The sequence below is a fragment of the Salvia miltiorrhiza genome, chromosome 4 (genome assembly GCF_028751815.1).
Source record: "Salvia miltiorrhiza cultivar Shanhuang (shh) chromosome 4, IMPLAD_Smil_shh, whole genome shotgun sequence".
NCBI classification, from domain to species: domain Eukaryota; kingdom Viridiplantae; phylum Streptophyta; class Magnoliopsida; order Lamiales; family Lamiaceae; genus Salvia; species Salvia miltiorrhiza.
Genome location: NC_080390.1, coordinates 36,676,531 through 36,687,344, shown reverse-complemented (window position 1 = coordinate 36,687,344; position 10,814 = coordinate 36,676,531). Strand labels below are relative to the sequence as shown.

The window sequence follows — 10,814 nt, the reverse complement described above, 5'->3', positions numbered from 1 at the left end:
TGAAATTTAAAGTTTTAAACTAAATTGCTTTCTCTCACTACAAAAAACAATTGATTACTGGCGGCGTCTGCCGTCGGTAATTTCGAGGCGGCCGCCGAAAAATGCATTATCGGTAACCTAGATTGAATTTAACGTATACAATTCAATTCAAAATACATTACAAATACCAAATTAAAATACTTAGGTTATTGTGTATAAACTAGATTGATTATTAAAATAATAATAATAATAATAATAATAATAATAATAATAATAATAATAATAATAATAATAATAATAATAATAATAATAATATTAATAAATATTTTTTCGACATAAAAATAACAAAGTAGTGAAGTGGAAACATCAAATAATAAGTTTTTTTTTTTTTTTATATAAAATTAGGCGAACACATTGTTTCCGTGTCAATCCTATAGGATTCGGGTTATTTTCGGGCCAACTTATCAGGTTGCGGGTTATTCTTAGAGCAACCCTATCAGATTGAAATTTTATAAGGTTAAAAATTTTCAATACTAATTCTCTCAAATCATTGGTCTATTCGGATCAGCCTACAAATTTCGAGCTGTATTGACTATTGACATCCTAATTATGTCCTTAAGGTTAATATTGCCTTTTACTAAGTGATATGACTTATGAACATTAATAACCAGCTCGTAAAAAATTAGTACTTTTTTAATTTGAAGCTACAAATTATAGAGTAAATATAAAAAAATAATTTTTAATTTTAATTTTAAATAGGTGGTAATATTAAGTGAAACAGAGACTATAGATAAAATCAGCCTTATTCCAATGAAACATGATTACAGCAAACTAACAACTGATTTGTGGAGATACGAATCGCAAGACCCAAAAAAGGAAAGTAAAAAAAAAAAAATCACAAAACAAAATACAAATGGTGAAAATACAGAAAACGGGAATCAAAGGCCAAGAGAGAAGGGGAAGCCCGTCCCCTGTAGCCAACTCCCTCCGCCAATAAAATTCCCCGCCGTGAAGGGCTGCGCCTGCGCCGCGCTGGTCAACACCCTGAAGCCGCCCCACGTGACCCTGTTGGCGGTCACGGCGCCGGCGCCAGTATTCTGATACTCGGCGTAGAAGAGAGTGGCGAGCGCGAAGTTGCCGTCCCACGGGAACCAGCCGTCGGGATGGATGACGTTGCTGATGTCGGACTGCATCACGACGGTCCTCGAGTATTCCTTCCAGGGCCGCCCGAGGTACGTCGGGAAGCTGCCCTGCACCGACTGAAGGTCCGACGTGGCGCCGATCCGGCACTTCTGGATGACGATGCCGGTGTTCTGGTTGGGGTCGTCGCGGCCCTGGGCCGTCACCATGTTGCGCTGGCCGGCGTTGGGGCGGCGGGCGTGGATGTCGCAGTTCTGGAGGACGGCGTTGGCATTGCCGAAGATGAAGTCGACGGTGCCGGCGATGAAGCAGCCCGTGTAGAACTGGCGGAGGGAGTGGACGTAGAGGGTGTCCTGGTAGGCCAGCATGTCGCACCGGTAGAAGGCGCAGAGATCGGCGTTCACGCGGAGGGCCACGGCCTGGTGCTTCGACGGCCCCGCCTTGTTCTCGAACGTGATGTCCCGGGCCAGAAACCCGCCGCCAATAACCGCTGCATGCATCCAAATTTTAAATTTTTGCTAACGTTAATTATGAATCTTTTTCCATTTTTAGGTAGAGTGGATTCATAACTCAGTTCATTTTACTGAATAGATTTGTGATCTTTTATTCGAGTTGTATGAGGGGTTCAAATTTAATTTCTTACAACAAGTGCATCATGTATTTATAATCCATGATTTATATTTTAAACTGAATTTATAGTTCAGTTAGCCCTAACTTATTACTCCCTCCGTTCGCGATATCGTTTCCACTTCCATTTATAGAAGTAGGGTTCGCAAACTTTCACTCACAACAATAGTAGAACTCAAACTCCACTCACTACAATATCCACTATTATCTACTATTATCCATAACTTTTCTTAAAATTCGCGTCGTCCACAATGTAGAAACGATATTGCGGAATTTATTTGTTTAATAAAAGAAATCAATATAGGCTATATGGCATTACTCTTGAGAACCCCTAATTTTAGCAATAGGTGACGTCCTATAAATTGACAATTAAGGTTTTTAAATGCAAGTGACTGTTTACTCTTAAAGGGCATTTAGACTGCTTTTATTAATAACCTGGACAACCGGTCGTGGGAATAAACAAAAGTTTTAAACCAAAAAGAATAATAAAAAATTTGGAATTTGACAACCGGTTGTGTCTGCAAATTGCAGACCAACCTTTAGCATGACCCATGTTAATCAAATAGAAAGATGCCACTTGACTGTTATTAAAAAATATGATAATAAATAATATAAAAAGAAAAGATATTTAAATTGTAATGGATTATTAATAAAGTATTAAGGATGTAGAATTTAAATAAATTATAGGTTGTAGATGTAGAAGAAAGAGAAATAATTTTTTTATTAAAAGATTGGATTATTGAAGTCATTGATAAAGATAGTCCTAATTCATTTCTATTGTTTCAAAAAAAGAAACGAGATATTTATGTCATCCTCTAGTTGATTAGTAGGAGTAGTACTAATTGTTTATTAACAATTGGAGGATGTCTGTCTGCCATAGGTGCTTTTGTTTTGCCTTTCTGTGGAAAGGCTGTCATTGATTTGATGGCTGTAAAAAATTTGGAAAGAGTAAGGTAAGAAGTACTCCCTCCGTCCACGAAAAACATGCCACTTTGCTTTCGGCACGGGTTTTAAGAAAATGTGAGTAAAGTTGGTAGTGGAGTAAGGGTCCCACTTTAAATGTGAGTGGAGTTGTATGGACCCTACTACTAAAAATGGAAGTGACATATTTTTTGTGGACGAACGAAAAAGGAAATTGTGGCATATTTTTGGTGGACGGAGGGAGTATTTAATTTAGGTTGATGTTTTTAAATGTTGTCTTTTTTTAACTTTGTACTACCGACACTAATTTTTACAACCAAAACTAGGTTCGCACTTACCTTACCGAATCCATCAAGATTTAATTATAGCGACTAAAAAATATCAGTCCGTGTCACCCTAATTGTAAATTTGTAATGATAAAATAATTTCAATTGGAGAAAAGTCAAGTGGTATAATAACTATGGTCCCATAGATTAAACGCCTTAAAATAACCAATAATGCTCCAAAAACATCACTTTCCAGCACATGAACCCTATGTCCCCATCTACCCAAAAAGTAAAGTTTAGCAAATCTACCTTTGAAATAAATGACCATAAGTATATAATCTTTTAAATCATTTGAGTTGGAATGGTCATCATAAAAATAGATTAAAAATTTGTATGAGTGTCCAGTATATTCGTTCGAATTAAATATAAATAGAATCTATTAACTTTGAATTAAAGTTTGTTAATCTTCAATTAAAATTGATTAAATATGATTATAGGACTACTAACCAACGGTCGCGGAATTGAAGGTAGTGCTGCCGTCGACGACATTACGGCTGGCAGTGATAATGGTGGTCGTCCGCCCATCTCCGACGAACATCAAGTTGGTCTTCTTCTTCGGAATCTCCACATTCTCTCTGTAAACCCCCGCCTTTATCCTAATCACATACCTCTGGCTGCTCCCCCTCCCCTCCGGCGCCGCCGCCACAGCCGCTGCAACCGTGCGGTGGTTCCCGCTCCCGTCCGCCGCCACCGTCACGTCCGGCGTCACCGTCGTGGCCTGGAGCAGGCGCCTGTTGATATGCGACGGATAGCTCAAGAATGATCAGTTTATTAATTATTTCAAATAGTTATCTTAGTGTATTTTTGTTGAAGTGCGTTTGCCATCTACATTTATTACCTGTCGGCGGCGGACAGCCACTCCGGCCAGTCCCCCAACAGCCTCCTCCCCTTAGCATTTGCAGAGTTGAGGTTAGCGGCATCATCGGTATCGGAGAGATTCTTGATGATGGCCATGACGTTGCTGACAAGGCGGAAGACGTGCATTTGGCCGGCGATGAGCGCTTCGCGGACTTTCTCGTCGGCGCCGTCGTGGGAGAAGCCGTCGAGGCAGGACTCCTGGTTGGTCTGGGCGGCGCTGAGCAGCGTGAGGAGGTTCTCCTTGTGGGCGGCGATGGAGTTGTTCTTATCGCCCATGTCCTCGAGCTCCTGCTCACTGTCGTGGAGCTCCTCGAGGGTGTCGTCGATCATCTCGAGGCAGTCGTGGAGGGCGACCTTCTCGCGCGGCGTGAGGGTGGCACTCTGCTGCCGCTCGATCTTCTTCACGGTGAAGAAGTTGCGCTCCACCGTGTAGATGGTGTAGTTGAGGGCGGTGAGCAGGACGTCCCTGCTGCTCTTCAAGGAGGCGGCGGGGGGAGACGCTAATGCGATGGTGGAGACGCACAGCTCCGGGTACAATGTGGCGGCGCAGGTGGACTTCACCACCGCTTCATGGTCGGATACAGCAGGCACCACTAGCAGAGATAGGAATGCTGAGAGGATTAGCATTTTTCTCAACATGTTCAGCTGCTTTTCCGGTTGCATACTTTCCATGGATGCTGAGACAGTCGAGCAGTAGGCTTTGTCGGTGCTCTAACAATTTAGAATCCTATATATATACAAACAAACAACATTATCTCTTGCAAATATACGTGCTTTGGTATACATTTATTAACGTACAAGAATAATTGGTTATTATATGAATTTGTTACGAACTACTCCCTCCGTCCCAATAAAAGTGGCCACTTTTTTTTGGGCACGGAGATTAAGAAATTGAGTGTTATATGTTTTAATAGAGTGTGGCCTACAATTGTTGACCAAATTAGTGAGTAATTGTTGACTTAATTAAAGTAATTTTGGCATTTTTAGAAAGTGGCCTACAATTGTTGACCAAATTAGTGAGTAATTATTGACTTAATTAAAGTAAACTTTTGCCATTTTTAGAAAGTAGCCACTTTTAATGGGACACCCAAAAAGGAAATGTGGCCACTTTTATTGGGACGGAGGGAGTATTAGTAAAAATAATTAATACAGAAAAATAAAATTTCATCATATATCAAAATTTCTAAACTATGAATTCATTCAACAAAGTCAAATTCATACAACAAAGTCATAAATCTACTTGAAAATACTTCATAATTTATACATACTTATATATAGGATTAGAATAAAACAAAAACCATGAAATTATTAAGTAACTGCATTGAATGGTTCTTTATATATAAAAGGCAAGATGTACATCATATCATAAACTTGAATATCGGATGAGATCCAGTGTACCATAAATTGTGTCCCACTCCATGTCCCATTAGTAAAACTACGTAGTTTTAAGTATAACTTTAAAATATACATCTGTATAAGAAATCTCGGCTCCGCAGCGGCTTATCGGCTTGGAGAATCGTCTCCCTTCCTGGATAGATATGCTTCAACCGAATCCAAAAGAAAATTTCCTAATTTTTGCAAAAAATCAGTGAGCTATGGAAATCAGATATTTCTTCTGTTCCCAATTCATTCGTTCTCCTACTGAAATCGAAAGTTTGGGTCTGAATCTGGTATTAATATCTTTCTCCAAGTCTTTTCTCTCGCCAATCATTTTTGCGGCACGCCGACGGAGACGACAATCGAAATCAAGCCGGTGAGTTTTGATGTTGTTGGGAAAAGTGGTGAATAAATATTCACGAGTGTCAAAATAAATGACACTTGCACAGCGGAACCAGGATAATTCTTTTCCCTCTTGCTGGATTACAAAATGGGATCCAAACCAAGAAAAATATTTGGTGCAAAATATAAGAAAATATGAGACAAGAATTTTTACGTGGAAAACCCAAATTGGGAAAAACCACGAGACCGTAGTCTAGAAATCTTCCACTATGTATATAGTAGGCTTACAAAATTCTCCCTACACAAAATAGGGGAAACACAAATCTCAAGTTTAATAACTTGGAAAACACAAGAGGACTGAGCTACTATTTTAAGAGAGATGAAAAATCCTATGATTTTTCCTCACAATTTTCTTCTCTCAAAAAGCACTCACCACACTCTCTCTTGTTTTGTCTCACACTTCTCGCACTTCTGCACACTCTCATTTGGCAGAATGAGCCTCAATTTATAGGAAATTTTGGGCCGTTGGTTGTTGAAGTTTGCTGCAAACTTCAGCAGCAATTGTTGAAGATAACTGCCGCAATTGGAGAAAAGGAATGGTAGGCTTGCAGCCAAAGTTGAGGCTGCTCAATTTCTTCCAAAGTAACTGTTGCAACACTATTCATCTACACCTTTGTCAAAAGTTGTAGGCTTGTGGGGCATTTCACATTGAGGTGGATTTACCTCAACAATTCTCCCCCTCCACCTCATGTGGAGATTCAACTAGACCTGCTTCACATTTGCAGATCTCAAACTTATCTCGGGGTAAGGACTTGGTAAACATATCTGCACCATTCTCATCGGTGTGGATCTTCTCGAGCTGCATTAGTTTCCTTTCAAGTGCAACTCGAATCCAGTGATATCTCACATCAATATGTTTCGATCTCGAGTGAAAACTCGAATTCTTACTCAAGTGAATTGCGCTTTGACTATCGCAGTAAAGCACATACTTCTCTTGCTTCAAGCCCAACTCTTGTAGAAACTTCTTCAACCACAATACCTCTTTGCAAGCTTCCGTCACAGCAATGTACTCAGCTTCCGTTGTGGATAATGCCACGCATTTTTGAAGTTTCGATTGCCACGAGATAGCTCCCCCTGCAAGTCTCATCAGGTATCCAGATGTGGATTTCCTGGAATCTATGTCACCAGCCATGTCTGCATCCACATATCCTTCAAGTAGAATATGGTTATCACCAAACTTCAGACAAAGTTTAGAAGTACCTCTCAGGTACCGAAATATCCATTTCACTGCTGTCCAATGCTCTTTTCCTGGGTTTGAGAGAAATCGACTTACCACACCAACTGCGTGAGCGACGTCAGGTCTAGTGCATATCATAGCATACATTAGACTCCCCACCGCAGAAGCATATGGAATCTTTTGCAGTTCTTCCTTTTCTGTCTCACTTGTCGGGCATTGTGCTGAACTTAGCTTCATATGACCCGCAAGTGGAGTGGCGACTGGCTTCGACTTGCTCATTCTAAATCTTTCAAGAACTTTCTCAATATATTGTTCTTGAGATAACCAGAGCTTCTTGCTCTTCCTGTCCCTGAAGATCTTCATTCCAAGGATCTGCTTAGCTGCGCCTAAGTCTTTCATCGCAAAAGACTTGCTTAGCTCTTTCTTCAGCTTATCAATTTTGCTGGCATCATGGCCTACAATTAACATGTCGTCAACGTAGACAGACAATATGATAAAATCACCTCCTGCGAACTTCTTGAAGAAAACACAGTGATCTGAGGTGGTCCTGTTGTAGCCATGGGTTGACATGAAGGACTCAAACTTCATGTACCATAATCTGGGAGCTTGTTTCAGGCCGTACAAGCTCTTCTTCAACCTGCATACAAGGTTCTCTTTTCCTTTGACTTTGAAACCTTCAGGTTGGTCCATGTAGATTTCTTTGTCTAAATCTCCATGCAGAAATGCAGTCTTCACATCAAGTTGCTCGATCTCCAGGTCCAAACTGGCAGCAATCGCGAGCACCACTCTGATTGAAGACATCTTCACCACTGGTGAGAAAATCTCTTCAAAATCAACACCCTTTTTCTGACTGAAACCCTTCACAACCAGTCTCGCCTTGTACCTTGGTTGTGAGCTATTCTCCTCAGCCTTTAATCTGTAGACCCACTTGTTTTTCAGCGATCTCTTGCCGGCTGGCAACTTCACTAAGTCATAGGTGTGATTTTCAACTAAGGAGTTCATCTCCTCCTTCATGGCTTCTAACCACTTCTCCTTTTGGTCATGCGCCATGGCTTCTACAAAACTCTGTGGCTCTCCTCCATCAGTGAGCATTACATACTCATGTGGGCTATATCTGGTAGAAGGTTGTCTTTCTCTGGTAGACCTTCTGACTGGAGGGACATCATCTTGTACAGGTGGAGTCTGATCGTCACCTGCTTCATCATCAACCGGATCACCATGCTCCGATTGGGTATCTCCCCCGTAATTCTGGAGTGTCGGTGAAGGAACTGGATCTAAGTTGACAGGAACTTCTGAATTAGATTCAGGCTTTTCCTTCGCATCATCAGGAACTTGATCTTCAAGGAATACAACATCCCTGCTTCTGATGACTTTCCTGTTAACTGGGTCCCATAATCTATAACCAAACTCTTCATGAGCGTATCCCAAGAAGATACATGGTTTGGTTTTATCATCAAGCTTGGATCTCTCATCTTTTGGAATGTGAACAAAAGCCCTGCAGCCAAACACTCTCAAGTGTTTATAAGACACGTCTTTCCCGGACCAAACTCTATCTGGAATGTCACCACCCAGAGGAGTTGATGGAGAAAGGTTGATCAAGTCAACTGCGGTCCTCATAGCTTCACCCCAAAAGGATTTTGGCAATTTGGAGTGCGACAGCATGCATTTGATTCTTTCACAAATTGTTCTGTTCATCCTTTCTGCCACGCCATTGTGTTAAGGGGTCTTTGGGACGCTTTTCTCAAGCTTGATACCATGGTTCCTGCAGTGTTGCTCAAACGGGCCTTGGTACTCACCGCCGTTGTCTGCACGAACACACTTCAGTTTCCTTCCCGTTTGTCTCTCGACTTTTGCTTGAAAATTCTTAAAGACCTCCAACGTTTGGTCTTTGGTTTTCAAAGCAAAACACCAGACTTTTCTCGAAAAATCGTCAATGAAAGTGACTGAAATATAGTGCGCCACCAAGAGTTCTGTCTTTCATGTAGCACAAATCTGTGTGCACCAAATCAAGAGGTTGAGCTCTTCTTGAGGGAGAGAAGCTCTTGAATGCAACTCTGTGTTGTTTTCCGGCCAAACAATCAACACAGGTTTCCAAGTGCATTCCTTTTACCTCAGGGATGAGGCTTCTTCTAGCCAAGATCTCCAGACCTTTCTGGCTCAGATGCCCAAGCCTCTTATGCCATATCTCAATGGAGGAATTTTTGACGACTGCATTCACCTCTCCATTGGACAACGTTGCATGCATCATGTAGAGAGAATTTTGCTTTCTACCCTTTGCTGCAATTAGAGAGCCTTTGATTAGCTTCCATTTTCCTTCGCCGAAATGGTTGATGTAGCCATCATCGTCGAGCTTGCCAGTGGAAATAATATTGAGTCTGATATCAGGAACATGTCGGACATCTTTTAAGATAAGCTTACATCCAGTGTTAGTAAGCAGGACAATGTCTCCTATACCAGCAACTTCTGTCACACCATGATTGGCCATTCTGACTTTGCCAAAGCTGCCACCGGTGTAGGATGCAAACATATCACGATGTGGTGAAATGTGATATGATGCACCCGAATCAACGATCCAGTCTGTTTGTTGGCATGACGAACTCACAAGAGCATCATCGCAAACTACGACAACATCGCCATCAGTTGCAACTGCTGTTGTGTCATTCTCAGCTTTTTCATTATTTCCACGCGCTTGATCTCTTTTCTTCTTTCTGCAGTCTCTCTCATAGTGGTTTGGACCACCGCAATAATGGCATTTGAAGTCTTTTCTGGGTTTAGACTTCCCCCTGGATTTATCTCTCGAGTATTGAGAGCCTTTACTTTTACTTCTCCCTCGATTTCCATTTTCAGCAATCATCGCCTTTGTCTCAGAAGAACGTTCTTGATCTTTTCTTCTGGATTCTTCATTAAGAAGACAATCTTTGACCATCTGCAAGGTCAATGCTCCACCTGGAGCCGAGTTGCTGATTGACACTACAAGAGTGTCCCAACTGTCCGGCAATGAACTGAGTAGCAATAAAGCTACGACTTCATCATCAAGAGAAATCTTCATGTTGGTGGATTGGTTGATAAGACCCTGATATGCATTGAGGTGCTCCGTCATATTGGCACCCTCCGCATATCGCAAGCGAACGATTTTTCTGATGATGGAGGCTTTGTTTAAAGCATTTTTCCTTTCAAACATAGCTTCCATTTTCTTCCAAAGAACGTCAGCTTTTTCCTCATTAGCAAAATGATGAAAAATACTGTGTTCAATGAAGCGCCGGACTTAACCAACTGTTTTTCTGTGCATGATGAGCCATTCATCATCACTCATATCCTTTGGTTTGGCATCATCTCCATGTAAGGGCAAATAGAGATCCTTACAATAGAGAAGATCCAACATGCTTGGCTTCCAAATTGAGTAATTTGATCCGTTCAATTTGAACATACCACCAAGCGACGACGATTCCTCCATTTTTAATCCGCCTCAGAACCAAGGTGGCTCTGATACCACTTGTTGGGAAAAGTGGTGAATAAATATTCACGAGTGTCAAAATAAATGACACTTGCACAGCGGAACCAGGATAATTCTTTTCCCTCTTGCTGGATTACAAAATGGGATCCAAACCAAGAAAAATATTTGGTGCAAAATATAAGAAAATATGAGACAAGAATTTTTACGTGGAAAACCCAAATTGGGAAAAAACCACAAGACCGTAGTCTAGAAATCTTCCACTATGTATATAGTAGGCTTACAAAATTCTCCCTACACAAAATAGGGGAAACACAAATCTCAAGTTTAATAACTTGGAAAACACAAGAGGACTGAGCTACTATTTTAAGAGAGATGAAAAATCCTATGATTTTTCCTCACAATTTTCTTCTCTCAAAAAGCACTCACCACACTCTCTCTTGTTTTGTCTCACACTTCTCGCACTTCTGCACACTCTCATTTGGCAGAATGAGCCTCAATTTATAGGAAATTTTGGGCCGTTGGTTGTTGAAGTTTGCTGCAAACTTCAGCAGCA

The 10,814-nt window shown here is 41.1% G+C and overlaps 1 protein-coding gene across 1 annotated transcript; it reads right to left on the bottom strand.

The window, feature by feature from the left end:
* Positions 1–764: 764 nt before the first annotated feature.
* On the bottom strand, positions 765–4,572 carry LOC131021410 (pectinesterase-like). The gene is made up of 3 exons (XM_057950598.1): positions 3,832–4,572; positions 3,441–3,724; positions 765–1,609 (listed from the first exon to the last, which is right to left on the bottom strand). The coding sequence occupies exons 1-3, from the start codon at positions 4,521–4,523 to the stop codon at positions 918–920; spliced, it is 1,668 nt and encodes a 555-aa protein (XP_057806581.1). The 5' UTR covers positions 4,524–4,572; the 3' UTR covers positions 765–917.
* Positions 4,573–10,814: the final 6,242 nt, after the last annotated feature.

What these genes read in the sequence shown, in the direction of transcription:
- LOC131021410 (XM_057950598.1), bottom strand. Translation starts at nt 4,523, where the DNA reads ATGGAAAGTATGCAACCGGAAAAGCAGCTGAACATGTTGAGAAAAATG. An exon ending in TGGCTGTCCGCCGCCGACAG is followed by an intron (nt 3,725 to 3,831) that starts GTAATAAATGTA and finishes GCATATCAACAG; the next exon opens with GCGCCTGCTCCAGGCCACGA. An exon ending in CTTCAATTCCGCGACCGTTG is followed by an intron (nt 1,610 to 3,440) that starts GTTAGTAGTCCT and finishes GGATGCATGCAG; the next exon opens with CGGTTATTGGCGGCGGGTTT.